The sequence below is a fragment of the Panthera pardus genome, unplaced genomic scaffold (genome assembly GCF_024362965.1).
Source record: "Panthera pardus isolate Hobbes unplaced genomic scaffold, ASM2436296v1 HiC_scaffold_9, whole genome shotgun sequence".
In the NCBI taxonomy this organism is placed as follows: Eukaryota; Metazoa; Chordata; class Mammalia; order Carnivora; family Felidae; genus Panthera; species Panthera pardus.
The window spans coordinates 767,263-785,786 of record NW_026527024.1 but is presented as its reverse complement, the minus strand read 5'-3'; the positions used below and the strand labels follow the sequence as shown (position 1 = coordinate 785,786).

The following is an 18,524-nucleotide window of genomic DNA, read 5'->3' as shown; positions in this document are numbered from 1 at the left end:
CGCCCCCAGGTGGAATATGTGTGATATTCCTCGGACACTCCTGCCTACTCAAGAACAAAGGAAAGAGGTTTAAGTGCTTGCCATGCTTAATGTGGGAAACTAAGGCAAATGAAAAATTAAATTCCCTTACTGCCTACAGCCCATAGGTAAGTCCCTGAAACAGGCAGTGACCTCCCTCTACGGAGCTCAGCTGCCTAGATGATGACACTTTGCTACAGGCAAGAGAATCTTAGCTTAACATTACCTCAACCTCGAGGATCCTGTAATTCTACTTCATTTCAACCGCCCCGAGATATATACTGGCAATCTTACTCCAAGCTTATGCCCCTCACCCCCCCATATACATCCGAAGGGTCTCATGACTGAGGTTTTCTTAAATGGTAATAAGTGATGTTTCCCTAGCAACAGGTAGCCCCTCAAGGTCCTGGAAACCTTGCTTCCAAAATACCTTCGAGACTTACTCTACCCCTAACTCCCTCCCAACCTGAGGGTATATAATGAGTTACCTGTCAGGAACCCAGTGCAGCTCTTCCTGCCCATGGGTCCTGTCCCCACGCTTTAATAAAATCACCTTTTTTGCACCAAAGACATTTTCAAGGATTTTTTTTCTCGGTCGTTGGCTCTAGAGCGCCCCGCCCCACCATCACCCCAAAACTTCATCAAGGTCAATAGTTCCAAGGGGCTCTATTGGCTTCATTCTTCGAAAAGTCAACCTTAGTTCCTTAAAGCTATGGCCATCTAGCTGAGTCTATGCATGGCTCTCAAATATGACATTCCAGCCAAAGTCTTGGTAATATAAACAGTATTTCCAATGGCGTCCAAGTTTGGACTAAGCCTCAGAATCATTAGGATGCCAAATGATGTGGTTTGAAGTGTCAGGGTTCAGAGCCAATGGCCAAGAAATAATTCTTGAGATGTCTGTCTTCAGTGTAAAAATGTGGTTTTATTAAAGCACCGGACCGACCCATGGGCAGAAAGAGCTGCCTACTTCTTTTTAAATTTGCTTTATTGTTGTTAAATTTCAAATTTTTTTAAATTTATTTTTTTATTAAAAAAAATTTTTTTTTAATGTTTATTTTTTTTTTTTTTATGGAGAGAGAGAGAGAGAGAGAGAGAGAGAGAGAGAGAGAGAGAGAGAGACACGGAGCATGAGCGGGGGAGGGGCAGAGAGAGAGGGAGGCACAAAATCCGAAACAGGCTCCAGGCTCTGAGCTGTCAGCACAGAGCCCGACGCGGGGCTCGAACTCACAGACCGCGAGATCGTGACCTGAGCCGAAGTCGGACGCTCAACCGACCGAGCCACCCAGGCGCCCCCCAATTTTTTTTTTTTTTTTTTTTTTTTTAAAGAAAACCTTTAAGGTAGGGGGAAGCAATGACATATATCCCAGCATTCAATCACACTGAGTACTTAAGAGTGAAAGACGAAGTAAACTGAAGATCCATTTCACATTTAGGTTATAAGACCATTTCTTGGATTTTATAGACTGTAAGTCACGCCCTAATTTAAGTCCATGGGGTCAGCGATGCCGTGTCTGCCTGACTCCCTGAAGATGAATTCCCAGCCTCCTGGTCCCTGGTGGGAGGATTCTGATGCGGGTAGGGGGGTATTGCACACTCTTAGAATCGCCGGACGGACTCCCCATTGCCCATGACAGGGACCTGCTCGTTGACCCCCTGGGCCGGCTCACCTCCCTCGCTTCATTCCCGGGATGGCCTCACAGATGATCCTCCCCTCGCCTGGGGGAGGAACCAGCCCCGCGTCCCCTCTCCGTCCGGGGCTCGGTGAAGAGCGAGTCTTCTCCCCACTTGCAGCTGAAGCCCCACGTCCGCCTCTGCGTCTTCCTCTCTCCAGCTCCTTTCAGCGCCTCTCGTCTCCGTCTTCCTCGCTGGGAGACCCAGACCCAGCGCCAGGACCCGGGGACGGCGCTGGCTCCTCCCGGCCGCAGGGGGCGCTGTGGGGCCGGGCCGGGCGCGAGTCCCAGCGTGCACCGCGCGGGGGCTGGGCCTGCGGGGCTGGGCGGAGCTGGAGGCCGCGCGCCCGAGGAGGTGCCGCGGGGCCGCCCGGGAACTTAGCGTCCCCGCGGGGGCGGGGGCCGGGAGGGACCGTGAAGGGCCATGGCCGAGCTGGCTCCGGTAAGAAAGGCTCCGTGCGCGGACGCCCAGTTTCGGGGCTCGGGGCGGGTCTTCGGGCTCCGGCGTGGCGGGCCGCCATCCGGGGTCCTCGCTGGGTGGCCGCGGAGGACGGGCGGAGCGGCGTCTGTCCGGGTGTAAGGTCTGGACCGTGGACGGAGCCGGTGGCCGCACTCCCGAACAAGCCGAGCGTGGATGACGCCCACTCAGTAGCGGGCCCTGCCTGGCCGGGGGCGCCCGGGCGTGGCGGGGGCTGACAAGGGAAAGGAGAGAAATGGGTCTGGTTCCCTTGTGGGTGTCACAGCTCAGCCAGTTTTACATGGCAGTTACTGAATTCAGAACAAGTGTTTAAAAAATTTAAGACTCTGAGTGATTGAAATGATGGCTGGCAGCGGCTTGAATACGATAATTCATCTGCTAACGTTTGAGTGTAAGAAGGAAGGAAGACAGGTCGGAAGGAATAGAATAGGATATAAAAATCTAAGCAGAATACACACTATTTGTTTAATGTTTTGTTGCAATCGAGGTTTGGAAGGAATGACCATTTATTATGTTTTTTTTTTTTAATACCTTACAAACTTTCATATTGAGCATTTTTTCTTTTTTTTTTAATTTTTTTAATGTTTATTTATTATTAAGAGACAGAGAGACACAGAACGTGAGCAGGGGAGGGGTGGAGAGAGGGGGAGACATAGAATCTGAAGTAGGCTCCAGGCTCTGAGCTGTCAGCACAGAGCCCTACGCGGGGCTTGAACTCACAAACTGAGAGATCATGACCTGAGCCAAAGTCGGTCGCTTAACCAACTGAGTCACCCAGGCGCCCTGAGCATTTTTTCTGATCACTAAATGAATTCATGAGGTTATTTCAAAGTAGCGTTAATAGTCTCAGCTAAGAAAGCATAATTCCTAGGATTAAATATTCAAGAGATATGCAACACTTTTATGGAGAAATTATAAATAAATGGGAGATAGCGAGGCCCGTAGATGGAAAGACTAAATACAGTAAAGATGATACTTTTCTTCCAAGTTAATATGTAAATTTACCGCAGTTTTATCAAAATGGCAGTAAGATTTTTTGTGAATGTAAACAGATTTTATTTTTTGTTTAAAAAAATTTTTTTAGGGGCGCCTGGGTGGCTCAGTCGGTTAAGCGTCCGACTTCAGCTCAGGTCATGATCTCATGGTTTGTGAGTTTGAGCCCTGTGTAGGGCTCTCTGCTGTCAACACAGAACCTGCTTTGGATCCCCTGCCCTTCCATGCTCGTTCTCTCTCTCTCCCCACTCCAAATAAATAAACTTTAAAAAATAAAAAAAAATAACAGAGAAGACATACACAAGGACAAAGTATTTGTAACCTAATTTAGTCAACAATTAATCAATATACAAGTTATATAAATAAATTGTAGAAATGAGCACCTGGGTGGCTCAGTCAGCTGAGCATCTGACTCTTGGTTTTGGCTCAGGTCATGATCTCAGTTTGTGGGATCGAGCCCTGCATCAGGCTCTGCGCTGATGACGTGGAGCCTGCTTGGGAATCTCCCTCTCCTCTCTCTGTCCCTCCCCTATTTGTGCTGTCCCTCTCTCTCTCAAAATAAGTAAACTTAAAAAAAATGAAATCCTAGAAATGAAAGCATAAGTCACCCAGTAAAAACTATAGGTAAAAGATCTGAACAGTCAGTTCAGAAAACTGAAAACAAATGGTCAGTGGATAAAAGAATGGATTAAAAATTGTGACATATTCAGATAATAGAACACGACACAAAATTAAATCAATTCTGTATATATCAATATGGACAGATCTCAAAATGTTGAATGAAAAATCCAAGCTGCAATATAATAAAGCATTTGTGCATAAAAATTAAAGTAATATTTATAGATACTTATGTGTATTTAAAAATTAAAAACATGAATTGAAAAGTTACTACATGCACATAATGTTCGCTTCTTGGAAGAGAGAATAGGACTGAGTATAAGATATATTGAAGGGGCCCCTGGGTGGCTCGATTTGTTGAGCTTACAGCTCTTGATTTTGGCTCGGGTCATGATCTCACGGTTTGTGAGATCGAGCCCCAAGTTGGGCTCTGTGCTGACAGCATGGAGCCTGCTTGGGATTTTCTCTGTGCCTCTTCCCAGTGCCCCTGCCCTCTCTCTCAAAATAAATAAACATTTAAAAAAAACAATAGGACACCTGGGTGGCTCAGTCGGTTAAGCAGCTGACTCTTGATTTCAGCTCAGGTCATGATCTCATGGTTTGGGAGACTGAGCCCCAAGTTGGGCTCTGCACTGACAGTTGGGAGCCTGCTTGGGATTCTCTTTCCCTCTCTACCCCTCCCCCACTCACACATTTTCTCTCTCTCTCTCTCTCTCTCTCTCTCAAAATAAATAAACTTTAATAAATTTTAGAAAGATTTTAAAAATATTGAAGAGGGACTAAAGAGGACTTGAGTTTCATGTCATATTCTATTTCATTAAAAGGAAGTCTGAAGAAAAATGTTGAATTCTTAAATCAGTAGTATACTGATAACAACCCAGGATACTTGTTATAATGTTCTAATTTTCTGAATCTTTAACTTCTGAAAATTAAAGTAATAATGAAGGCTTTTTGAGCATTTCTTGAAAACATGTTTAAAGTAAGGAATTTAATCAGAGGAGAATAAGTATATTTTAAACAAAAACATGCATTCATTTCTGCTATAACACATCACATGCATTTCTAAAAATCACAGTGCAATGCAAAATCATGTAGTAAAAACCATAGCTTACCGGAGGAATGGTGTTTAGATACACAACATTCAAAAAGTTTGTCAGTGACATGTTGAAAAGATAGGAACCTAGTAAAAACACACTTTTATGCGTGTTAAATTATTAACAAAATAAACTAGCTTAAAAACTACCTGAAATTTGCTTATGGAAGTGGGTGTAAGAAGGGGCGGTGAGGTGGAAGGACCATTATCCGAAATCAGACGGAAAGTTTCAACACCAGGTTTGGAGAGGTTGGGCTCATAAAACAGGGTAATTAATCTGAGGAAGCTGGCGGATTCTTCTCGAAGGGTATGCGCGGGCGTGTTTTGTATATTCCTTCTCATCTCTCTGTGGCAGCCTGGCACGGTTCCTTCCCCTCGCCACTGCTGACATTCTGTAACTGGCTAGTTTGTGTTTAGGGGGCTGTCTCGTGCTCTGTGGGATGTTGACCAGTATCCACTACATGCAAGTAGCAGCTTGCCCAGTCCTGACAAAAGTGTCCCCAGACATTGCCAAACGTCCTCTGGGGTATAAAATTGTCCCCATGTGGAACTGACCTAGAGTTTCTCACTGACAAACTTGCATATAAGCAAGTGTAAAATTTTGTGACAAATTATTTTTGTTTCAGTTTTTTTTTAATGTTTATTTTTGAGAGAGAAAGCGTGAGCAGGGGAGAGGCAGAGAGACAGAGACGGAGAATCCAAAGCAGGCTCCAGGCTCTGAGCTGTCAGCACAGAGCCTGACTTGGGGCTCGAACTCACGAGCTGTGAGATCATGACCTGAGCTGAAGTCAAACACCCAGTCTACTGAGCCACCCAGGCACCCAATACCAATCATGTTAGGACAAATTCACATTTTGAAAACATAGCAGAAATGACTGTTTCATTAAACTTAATGAATCTCTGATATAAATGTAAAGGAATTATTAGATTTTTTTAAAAACGTAAATCTAAGCTTCATATTCAATATAACAAAAAGATGAATAAAAATAAAAGTTGAAACAAACTGGACTTTAATACCCATAGGAAGTAAACACATATGGCAAAACATTGGGAGTTAAAACTGATGTAAAGAAGACAATAGGGGGCGCCTTGGTGGCCCAGTTGGTTGAGTCTCTGACTCTTGGTTTCAGCTCAGGTCATGATCTCACAGTTTTGTGAGTTCCAGCCCCACGTCAGGCTCTGTGCTGACAGTGGGGAGCTGTTTGGGATTCTCCCTCCCTCTGCCCCTTCCCTGCTTACATTCTCTCTGTCTCTCTCAAAATAGATAAATTTAAAAAAAAACTTAAAAAAGAAAGCAATAGGGGCTCCTGGCTGGCTCAGTCAGTAGGGCATGTGACTCTTGATCTCAGGGTTGTGGCTCAAGCCCCACATTGGGTGTAGAGATTACCTAAAAAGAAAAAAAAAATCTTAAATATAATTTGAAAAAGAGAGAAAAGGAAACCATAAAAGAATGTGCATTTAATGTAAATTACTTTAACAAATATATAATTTACATGCTTCTAGTTATAAACCTTAGACAGTTGCATGCTATCACCACTCTTATTCAACATTATTCCAGCCAATACAATAAGAAAAATAAGAAATGATAGGCTTAAATGGTTAAAAGAAATGTTAATTTGCAGATCTCGTTCTCAACATAGACACTCCAAGGCAGTCAACTAAAGTGTTAGCCAACAAGGGAATTCATTTCCAGAATAAACACAAAAATTAGCTTCCCAACCTTTCATAATTAGAAATTTTAGTGGGGGAAAAAAAACCAAAACATAGTAGCAACAAAAACTCTACCATTCCTAGAAATGAACCTGTTGAGAATTATGTAAAATCTACATGAAGAAAACTAATTTTACTAAAGCACATAAAAATGTCTAGAAAAATGAGAAAGATGGTTCTGCGTGGAAAGAACCCATATTTTAGAGGCCCATTTCTCCCCAAATTAATATATTAAGCACATTCGTATCAGAATCCCATGAGAATTTGTATAAATTTGACAAAATATCTTTACTATTTATGTAGAAGAGAAAACAGACAAGGAAAGCCAAGACGTTTTCCTATGGGAAATGATGGAGGTTAGTGGTGGATGGCCATGCCCCCTTAAAAAGCAAAATATGTAGGGGCGCCTGCGTGGCTCAGTCGGTTAAGCGTCCGACTTCGGCTCAGGTCATGATCTCACGGTCTGTGAGTTCGAGCCCCGCGTCGGGCTCTGTGCTGACAGCTCGGAGCCTGGAGCCTGTTTCAGATTCTGTGTCTCCCTCTCTCTGACCCTCCCCCCTTCATGCTCTGTCTCTCTCTGTCTCAAAAATAAATAAAGGTTAAAAAAAAAATAAGAAAAAGCAAAATATCTGATAAAACTATAAGAATTATACTGCAGTATTGGAGCAAAAAAGGATAAATGGAAGTATAAATGGAGTATAAATGGCAAGTATAAATGGAAGCCTAATTAATGAAAAACAATCCCAAATCAGTGGTGAAAGAATAGACTGTTGAGTAAGTTTTGTGATAACTGAAAATCCACTTGGAAAAAGAATTATGTTCCTTCCTGTTATGTTACACATAAATAAGTTCCAGATGGAAAACGGTATAAGTCTAATAAAAGTTATAAGAATGTTATGAAGAATTTAAGAGAATATTTTATAATTTTAGAATAGGAGAAGTCTTCCAAATCAAGATACTAAACCCTAAAGCCACAAAAGAGGTTCTCCTGAAAACTATAATAATATAAGAGAAAAGCAGTGTAGAAGATGGAGAAATTATCTTTATTTGAGAATTTTTATTGTATCCCACCATAAACTTAATAGGATTGATAAATAATATGGCACATTAATTGGATACACAGTAAGTTTACAAAAATCAGTAACTTTTTAAAAAACTATTAATAATAATTTGAAATGGCACCCCAAAAGGGGTGGTCTCATTTACAATTGTTGGAGAGACCACAGAAGACCAGAAATAAAGTTAATAAAAAAGACTCAGAACATTTATGAAGAAAATAATTAAGTTTATTAAGGATAGCAAGCTGGACCAAATGAATGTAGAACATGTTTCTAGATGAGATCAATCTTTCCTAAATGCATATATACAGTTAATGCAGTCCAGACTGGAATTCCAATGCACTTTTTTTGTTGTTGGACTAAATAATTTTGGAGTTTATAAGGAAGGATACATATCTACGAATTCACAGCAGTAACTTTGAAAAGAATGTGAGGAGAGGGTAAGACTTATCATCCCATTATTACAATATTGCATAGGTACTGTAATCAGACACATATAGAAAGTGTAAGAATATATAGATTCACATATTTATGAAAATCTAATACATGCAAAGATTAAAGGTTGGCATTCCAATCTAAGGAGAAAGGATAGTATACTTATTGGTGTGTGATTGGCTCTCCATATGTATCTATTAAAGATGCCAATCTCATCTGTAGAATTTTCTTTGATTTTTACTAAAAATATTAACTTATTTTGAGAGAGAAAGAGATTATGTGAGCAGGGGAGGGGCAGAGAGAGAGAGGGAGAGAGAGAATCCCAAGCAGGCTCCCCACTGTCAGCACTGAGCCTGATGCAGGGCTCCATCTTGCAAACTGTGAGATCATGACCTGAGCCAAAATCGAGAGCCAGAAGCTCAACTGACTGAGCCACCCAGGTGCCCCTCATCTATAGAATTAAATTGCAAATCTAAGGGCAAAAAATATTAGTAGAATATTTGTATAACTTTTTGGTGTGGGGGACATTTAAAAAGCTGGAAACTATGGGGGCACCTGGGTGGCTCAGTCTCACGTCTCTCTCTCAAAATAAACCTTTAAAAAATTGAAAAACAAACCTGGAAACCATGGAAAGGACTGACAGATCAAATTAAAGGCTCAAAATGCTCTATTTGGCAGAAGATAAAATCAAAACACAAACGACTAGGGGAGAAAATGTTTGCTAGTCAATCAAAGGATGATTAACCCTGATATAAAGAAGTTCATTCAAATTATAGGAGTCCACGAGAATGTTGAGCAAAGGATGTGAACAGACATGTACAAAGATACTGGAACATCCTCCGCACCCGAAAAGTATGAAAAGGATGTTAAGCCTCACAAATGAATGCAAATTAAAACAATGAAATTTTTTACCCATTGCACTGGCGAAAAAAAAAAAAAATAATAAAGGTTTAAAAACATGCTGTGCTGATGAAGGTGCAAAGAAATAAGTCTCATTAACAAAAGGGCAAAAGTGCTGGATTTTTTTTGGAAGGCAGTCTAGTGGTGTTTATTAAACTGAACATTTTTATACCTTTTGATTTAGTAGTTCTCCTTTTTAGGCTTTTTAGTGGTAAAAGCACTAGTATATCAGGAAGCATATCAGAGCATTGTTTGTAATTTATAAAGGAAATGGAAACTATATGTCCCATTCATGGGGTACGTGTGCCCATGCAATGGAATATAATGCAGTTTGCAAAAACCTGGTTTTGCCTATACACACTGACCTGGAAAAACACCTGACATATTAAGTGAATGAAGTTACACAGTGCTTTATTCCCTCTTTTGTTTTTAAAAGAAGAAAAATATCCTATACAAATGCATATGTAGTTTGAACAACCATAAAGAACCACGGAAGGTATGGTGGTTAACAGAACCACATGGTTGGAGTAGGGGGAGGAGCAGTTCTCAAGGAGGAAGCTGCTGAATACACAAGAACAGCATCCTCTAAAAAAGTCTTTTAAATTGATGAAAAGGAGGGGCACCTGGTTGGCCAGTGGGTAAAGCGGGTGATTCTTGATCTCAGGGTTGTGAGTTCGAGCTCCATGTTGAGGGTAGAGTTTACTTAAAGAAAATAAATACATTGATGAGAAGGAGCTGAAATCATTTTGAAGCAATAATGACTATGTATGTATTATGTCTGTAATTTCAGTTACCTCTGACTTTTGAAGATGTTGCCATTTATTTCTCTGAACAAGAATGGCAGAATCTGGAGGCATGGCAGAAGGAGCTTTACAAGCATGTAATGAGAACCAATTATGAGATTCTTGTTTCTCTAGGTAAGAAGTGCTTGATTTTGTGGGTAGATCCTGGAAATGGGCCTGAAAGAGGTCTTGGCCACTTGATTTTCCTGTTTGTTAGCTGGCCAGATTTCTCAGAAATTAACTCAGAAAGGTATTTTTGTTTTACCCTAGAGTCATATGTTAAATACACCAGGACTTGGGACTTTTAGTTGCTACACAGTCATAGGGTGCCATGATTTCCATATTGGAGCACTCCTAGCTCCTATCCATAATGTACCCATATTATCTTTAATATGGGTAGTGTCCCTACTTGTCAGCTTTTACAGTGGGGTCTGTATAACTCAGAAAAGCTACGATATTTCCCTGCAGTGAGATTTTGTAAGGCTATACCCTGAGATGTTTAACAGGAGCTGTCTCTGCTTGGTTATAGTAATGTGTTCTTTTTAGTCTTTTTCCTTACTTGGTCTTCGTATGTTTTGTTTTTTTTAAATTTATCAAATGTGATTTTTAAGAATCAGTCTGTTCAGAGAAGTGTCGAATGATGAAGTCTCTGCTTCATCCTCACTCCTGCACTCAGTTCATTTCCCAAGGCAACCACGTTTAACCTTTTCTGTTTTAGTTCTTACTGTGGTGTCCTCCAATCTTACTATCATGCTTGTGTCTCAGTTTCTTGATTTATCACGTCTAGACAGCATTAACTCATTACTATGAAAAATGAGGGATTAACTCACTTACAGGATCTTCTGTCTCCTTTTTTCCCTTTCCCCCGAATTTTGAGGGTTTTTTTTTTTTCAGGCCTCTATGGGCTAACTTTATAACTTAAATAATAAACTTCTAGATCATGTTCTGTGAACTTCATATGACATCTCGATTACTTCAGTGTATGAAGATAAGGTGATTAGTTCTCCTGTACTTCCTGTCACCTCTTCTGCCAGCTCCTAACAGCCATACCACTTCTTTATATCATAAGGTTTCTAATACTTTATATTCTATTCTTTTACCATAATTAAGTTTTCTAGGCTTTACATAGATAGTGTTGTTTCTAAAACATATAATCTAAGATATTACATATTTTTATTTTTACTGAAGAACCAATTAAAGTAATTGAATCTATAGAGAAAGAAAGATAATCTTATTATCATCCATCCTGTTCTACCCAGAAAGAATGTTCCAAACATCAGGATTAAATGGATGTGAAGTGGTATATTGTTGTGGTTTTGATTTGAATTTCCTTAACAGCTAATCATGTTGAGCATCTTTTCATTTGTATACCTTCTTAGGAGAAATGTCTGTTCAAATACTTTGCTCATTTTTAAATTTATTTCTTTGTCTTTTTATTGTTGAGTTTTAAGAGTTCTCCATTTGTAGGGCGCCTGGTGGCTCAGTCTGTTAAGCATCTGACTCTTGATCTCATCTCAGGTCTTGATCTCAGGGTCATGAGTTCAAGCCCTGTGTTGTATTCAAAGCCTATTAAAAACAAATTCCCTATTTGTTTTGGATACTGGACCCTTATCAGATACATAATTTGCAGATAATTTTCTCCCATTCTGTGGTTGTCTGTTCACTTTCTTTATTTTTTAAATTTTTTTTTGGGGGGGGGAGGGAGAGAGAGAGAGAAAGAGAGAGAGAGAGAGAGAAAATATGAGTGGGGGAGGGGCAGAGAGAGGGGAAGGACAGGATCCTAAGCTGGCTTGGTGCTGTTTTTTGACATCTCTTCTCACAGACTGAGATCACGACCTGAGCCGAAGTTGGATGCTTAACCGACTGAGCCACCCAGGTGCCCCTGTTCACTTTCTTGATATTATCCTTTGAAGCACAAAAGTTATCAATTTTCATGAAGCCCAACTTCTTTTTCTTGTGTTGCTTGAGCTTTTGGTGTCATATCTGAGAAACCATTGCTTAATCCAAAGTCACACAGATTCACTCCTATGTTTTCTTCTGAGAGGTTTAGAGTTTCATTGCTTACATTTAGGTCTTTGATACCTTTTGAGTTAATTTTTGTATACAGTGTGAAGTAGGGATCCAACTTCTTTTGCATATGGATATCCAGTTGTCCCAACACCATTTGTTGAAAAGTCTTTCCCCATTGAATTCTCTTGGCACCCTTTTGGAAAATCAGTTTACCATAAATGTAGAGTTTTATTTGTGGATTCTCAATACTGTTTCATTGATGTATATATGTTTGTCTTTTTGATTACCATTACTTTTAGGATCAATTTGTCAAAAAACAAGGCAGATTGGATTCGGGGAATATTGTCATTTTAACAATATCAAGGCTTCCTTTTCATGAACATGGGATATCTTCCTATTCATTTAGGACAAAGTCTCTTTGAACAATATTTTATAGTTTTTATTGTATAAGTCTTGGATTTCTTTTATTAAATTTATTCCTAAATGTTTTATTCTTTTTTGTGTTATTATAAATTGAATTGTTTTCTTGGTTTTGTTTTTTTATTTATTTTTTAATTTTTAAGTTTATTCACTCAGAGAGAGAGAGAGAGAGAGAGAGAGAGAGAGAGAGCGAGAGCGCGCAAGCACAAGCTTGGGAGGGGCAAAGAGAAAGGGAGAGAGAATACCAAGCAGGCTCTGCACCATCAGCTCAAAGCCTGATGTGGAGCTTGAACTCACAAACTGTGAGATCATGACCTGAGCCAACGTTGGACACTTAACTGACTGAGCCACCCAGGCTTTACTTTTGGAAAAATACTTTTATTTTAAAAGATGCTGGGATTTCAACAGATGAAGATTGAGAATAGGTATATGGATTTAAACAAAAGATAGGGATTCCTTTTCTCATGAAAGAAGTCTTAGAATTCTTTTGGGATTGAAGTCAGATTTCAGAGGACAAGGAGGAATCTAGAACAGTGATCTGTCTCCACATGTACTACACCACTCTGACATTTTATTCCTGAGGCAGGCATTGCCCAGCGTACCCTCTTTCTCTTATTTGAACCATACACTGATCTCCCTTTAGCAACCTATGAAGCATACTTTAGATTCTGTTAAATATATTTTATTGAAAGAAAATTTTACTTGAAAATAAATAAATTAAACATTTCTTTTGGGAAATGGGGGTCATATATTAAAGAATCTTGTAACTGTTTTCATCTGTTTATTTCATTGCTTACAACCCTTTTTTCTTTTAAAATAATTTGTTTTTATTAATGTTTTTTAACGTTTATTTTTGAGACAGAGAGAGACAGAGCACGAACAGGGGAGGGGCAGAGAGAGAGGGAGACACAGAATCTGAAACAGGCTCCAGGCTCCGAGCTGTCAGCACAGAGCCTGACTCGGGGCTCGAACTCACGGACCGTGAGATCGTGACCTGAGCCGAAGTCGGACGCTTAACCGACCGAGCCACCCAGGCGCCCCTCAACCCTTTTTATTCTAGCAGAACTCCACCATGTTTGGAGTCATGATTAGCACCGTCACCAGAGAACTTCTGAGAATATTTTAGCTGGAGCTACCTACTTTGAAACTGCCTAGGACAGGCATTCGAGTTATTTTTCCATCTCCCCCTCTTCTCGTGATATCTGTCCAGCTGTCTCCAGAGCTGTCCCACCATTCTCAGAGCACCCTGCTAGTGAGTTTTAGGAAACCCATGGCTAAATACATACTGCTAGACATATGGGGACCAAGACAGGATTTAAACAGTATAACTGATTTAACAGGTCCAGAAAGATGAGGAAGAACTTTTAAGATGTGTGGGCAGTTTTACTCCTCTTTGTGCAAACCTATAATCTATTTTTTGACATCTCTTCTCATACATTATCCCAGGAATACATTTAAAAAATTTAAAAACAACTCCGCGTGCTTTAAATTTAGTGCTCAAAGAAACCAAACTACCCTGTCTAACTTCTTTGTACAGATGATGGACTTCCCAAACCAGAACTAATATCACGGATTGAACAGGGGAAAGAGTTCTTCAAGAACTGGGGAGAATCACAGAAATCAGGAAACATAATTTGCTCTTCAGCTGATCTGCATTTTGGTCCAGTTATTGAGGGACATCTGTTTTGGCGTGAGTATTAAGAAATTAGGGCCCTTTCCTGAGGACATCACATTCAGATATCTTTGTTCCAGTTCTCTGATCATGTCTTCCTGTTTGGCTAGGCTGAGGCTTGATGTCTGGCATATTCTAGAAAAAGGCAGTAAAGCACAGTGGTTAGGAGTATGGGTCCTGGAGTCTGAGTCTGGATCTTGCTTTTCCGGGTCGCCTTGGGCAAGTTATTCAACCTCTCGATATTTCAATTTCCTGGCCTATGAAATGAAGATAATAAAAGCACCTACATTATAGGTTTAAATAGGTTAGTATACATAAAGTGTTAAAATGATACATGGCACACAGTGAGAGCTCAGTAAGTAGGCACTGTTGTTAGTAGGCAGGGCTGGTGTGGGGCGGGGTGGTAGCGAAACTGGTTACCTAAATCCTAGTGACCAAAATTGCTTCCTTCCTATCTGGGAACTGTTGTCTCTACTTGAATACCTAAAACTTAGCTCTCCTCTGTTGTTTCTTGTTATCATAGGAGAGTCTGAAATTTTTGGATTCTTAAAAGGCAGCATTAAAATACGGAATGAGAAAGCCAACGGGAGCATCATTCCCAGAAATTTGTTTAGTTTGCTTAGTTTGTTGCTGCTGCTTTCTGGACAGTAAAGGAGTTTTGCTTCACAAATTCTTTCACTTTTTACCATCTGTTATCAATTCTTCCAAGAAACCTTTTTAAAAGGTTGGTGGGAATAGGGGCGAGGAGTGGGGAACAGAGCCCAAGCCCTGCTGCCTGGCCTGAGGGACATCCCCTGGGTGACATGGGACCGTGGTGTTAGGGTCTATTAGTGACACCGTCATCATGCTGACTCCAGAAATGCCTCCACATCAAAACGGCACAAGTTGGATGGTCCTGTAGTCATGGCGGTGAGCACATGGGGTGTGCAGTATGCCAGGCACATGTTCAACACTGTAACTGCAAGAACTCACTTAATAATCATGACAATCAAATGTCCTGTCGTTTCCCTGTTTCTACGGGAGAAGGAACCAAAGCCAAGAGAGATTCACTTGACAGAGGCTAGACAGCGGAAAGGTGGGATTTGAACCCAGACGGTCTCATTTCAGAGCGTAGGCCCTATTAAGACCTATATTTTCCTTTTTTTTTTTTTTTTTAAGTTTATTTATGTAATCTCTGTACCCAACATGAGGCTCGAACTGATGGCGCTGAGATCAAGAGTGGCATGCTATTCCGACTGAGCCCGCCAAGCGCTCCTAGATTTTCCTCTTTTAAGATAAGTTTTTTTCGGTTTAATTTTAGCAGACTCTCACCAAACTCCTGGTCATTAAATGGAACCATACTGAAATGTCCTTGGTTGTGGAGCTCCGTGGGAGCTGGGTTCCCAGAGGTCACTGTTACTGCTCCCTTTCCTGGTGATACAAACCTTTAGTCATGACAGGAATACGGACTGAAGTTTTGTTTTCCATTTCAGGAAGTCAACAAGCTGTGAATTCAGGAGAAGCTAAATGCCGGTTCCAAGTAGATCTCCTACAGGGCCAGTGCCCCTCTGAACCCTCACTAGGAGGAAGGGCAGATGCTTCCTTCGGGCCTGACGGGAGGATCGCTCTCGTGAATCCACACAGACGTGTCGCATGGGCTCCGATTCCAGTAGTCCCCAGCTGCAGGGAACCTACCCGGAGAGAAGGAATCCCAAGTCGCAGAACTCTGGCTCCCCCTGCCTTTCAGGAGGTCCCCTCCTGGGAGGGCACCCAGCACCCAAGCGCCGTCAGTGAGGAAAGCTTTTGGAGGAAGAGTCACTTAGAGAAGCACCAGAGCCACTTGAGTGACCAGCCGTGTAGGCCCTGGAAGAAATTCAGCAAACAAGCCGATCCACAGCAACAGCGCAGCATCCCTCAGGGTCCGAGGCATTTCCGGTGTCACGACTGCGGGCGCAGCTTCCACCGGAAGCGGTATTTGCTGAGGCATCATCTGGCTGTACCCGCGGGGACGAGCCCCCCGCAGGGCCCTGGATGTAAACGGTGCGGCCCGCGCCAGCAGAGCCTTCTCGGCCACCGCCTCCGGCGCCGGGGGGAGAGGCCTTCCCAGTGCCCCAGGTGCGACCGGAACGCTCTCCCGAAGAACAGCCTGGAGGCTCCCCAGGGCCAGCCCGGCAGCGGGAGGCTGGTCTCCCGTGGCGAAGGTGACCTGGCCCTCCCAGGGAAGGCACGGCGGGCCAGCTTGCGCTCGGGAGGGAAGCCAGGCCCGTGGCCGGGGGCCGCGGAGACTGTCCGGCACCGCCCCGCCGGGGAGAGGCCGTTGTCTTGCCCCGAGGGTGGCGAGCGCCTCGCTGCCGGGTCCCAGCTCGCCGAAGCGCTCGCCAGCCACAAACGGGTGCAAGCGGGAGAGCGGCCCTTCCGGTGCCGGGAGTGCGGCGACAGCTTGCGCCCGAGCGGCTCGCTGGAGGTCCACCGGCGCGCGCACGGCGGCGGCAGACCCTTCTCCTGCGCCAAGTGCGGCAAGGGCTTCGCCAAGCGGTGTAAGCTCACGGAGCACGTCCGAGTGCACAGCGGGGAGAGGCCCTTCGGGTGCGCCGACTGCGGCCGGAGCTTCCGCCAGAGGGGACAGCTGCTGCGGCACCGGCGCCTGCACACGGACGAGAAGCCCTTCCAGTGCCCGGAGTGCGGGCTGAGCTTCCGTCTCCAGAGCATGCTGAGAGCACACCGGCTCCGGCACGGCGGGGAGAGGCCGTTCTCCTGCGGCGAGTGCGGCAGGGGCTTCGCGCACCGCTGCAAGCTCCGGGAGCACCTGCGAGTGCACAGCGGGGAGAGGCCCTTCCGGTGCCCCGAGTGCGGCAAGAGCTTCCGCCTCAAGGGCATCCTGAAGGCCCACCAGCGCACCCACAGCAAGGAGAGGCCCTTCTCGTGCGGGGAGTGCGGCAAGGGCTTCACCCGGCAGTCCAAGCTCGCCGAGCACTTCCGCGTGCACAGCGGCGAGCGGCCCTTCCGCTGCTCCAGCTGCGACCGCAGTTTCCGCCTCAAGGGGCAGCTGCTTAGTCACCAGCGCCTGCACACGGGCGAGAGACCCTTCCAGTGCCCCGAGTGCGGCAAGAGCTACCGCGTCAAGGCCGACATGAAGGCCCACCAGCTGCTGCACGGCGGCCAGATGCCCTTCTCCTGCGAGTGCGGCAAAGGCTTCGCCAAGCAGTCCAAGCTCGTCGAACACGTCCGGACGCACACGGGGGAGAAGCCCTTCCAGTGCCCCACGTGCGACAAGAGTTTCCGCCTGAAGGCGCAGCTGCTCAGCCACCAAGGCCTGCACACAGGCGAGAGACCCTTCCACTGTCCCGAGTGTGATAAGAACTTCCGGGAGAAGGGACACATGCTGAGGCACCAGCGCATACACAGGCCCGAGAGGCCGTTCGCCTGCGGCGACTGTGGCAAGGGCTTCATCTACAAGTCCAAACTTGCCGAACACATCCGCGTGCACGCCAAATCCTGCAGTGCCCCCAGCGAGCCTGACGTCAAGAAGAGGCTCAGCCAGCTGTTCGCAATGATCGAGGCTGACTGGAGTTGAGGCCGGGAAGGGCGTCCAGAGCCTTCCGCAGGCTTGACATTCCCTGGGAATCCACAGCAGCCATAGCGAAACCCGCCGGGAGACAGATTTTAGGAACAGGGGCCCTTTTTTGAGCAAGAATGGAACCAAGTTAGGAGTATGAGAAGCCACAAAGGATTTTCTCGGCTAAAACATCACCAGGAAGGGGCGCCTGGGTGGCCCAGTCACTTGAGCATCCGACTCCTGATTTCGGCTCAGGTCATGATCTCAGGTTGGTGGGTTCGAGCCCCAGATCTGGATCCATGCTGACGGCCCGATCCTGCTTGAGATTCTCTCTTACCCTCTGTCTCTGTCCTTCCCCCCGCTCAGGCGTGGGCGCTCTCTTTCTCTCTCTAAGATAAACATTTAAAACATCACCAGTTCTATTTCCTATCCATTGATAAAAGAGATACCTGTTCTTCTTACCATCTTAAGTGGTAATTTCCCCCCAAATGTTCAGCTAGCTCTGAAATCCCAGCTTGAATTAAGACAAAAGGAAATCCTTCCAGTACTGTTCCCAAAGTTGAGGAGATGAGGTGGCTATTAAATGTCCACTGTTCTCTTTTTCACAGTATGATTCTAAAGTGGGGGTTCAGGTATGTGTGAATTTTGTTGCAGCCCTCATATAATGTTGAATTTGGTTTTGATTCATTTATTTTGAAACTGTGAGCAATAAAACAAGTTCTCTGAATCCTGGTCTGTTTACATGAATGCTGAGGCTTCACGTTATGTTTCGTGGCAGTGATGTATATAGTTCCCCCTAAAGAAAACTGATAATTTCATCGAAGTTTGGTAATCTGAGTTGAAGAAATGTAAAAGCAAGGGTACTAAGGGGAGCCTGGGTGGCTTAGTTGGTTAAGCGCCAGCTCAGGTCATGATCTCACAGTTGGTGAGTTCGAGTCCTGCATCCGGCCCTGTGCTGACAGCTCAGAGCCTGGAGCCTGCTTCAGATTCTGTGTCTGCCCCTCCCCTGCTCGCACTCTGTTTCTCTCAAAAACAAATGATCATTAAAACAATATATATTTTTTTAAAGTGAGGATGCTAAGATGTATAGGGCTAGAATTTAGATGAGAGATGGATTGGGACAGGAGAT

The 18,524-nt window shown here is 43.9% G+C and overlaps 1 protein-coding gene across 1 annotated transcript; it reads left to right on the top strand.

The window, feature by feature from the left end:
• Positions 1-1,996: 1,996 nt before the first annotated feature.
• ZNF786 (zinc finger protein 786) lies at positions 1,997-18,122 on the top strand. The gene is made up of 4 exons (XM_019453121.2): positions 1,997-2,133; positions 9,767-9,893; positions 13,726-13,878; positions 15,333-18,122. Exons 1-4 carry the CDS (start codon positions 2,116-2,118, stop codon positions 17,411-17,413), a joined length of 2,379 nt encoding a protein of 792 aa, XP_019308666.2. The 5' UTR covers positions 1,997-2,115; the 3' UTR covers positions 17,414-18,122.
• Positions 18,123-18,524: the final 402 nt, after the last annotated feature.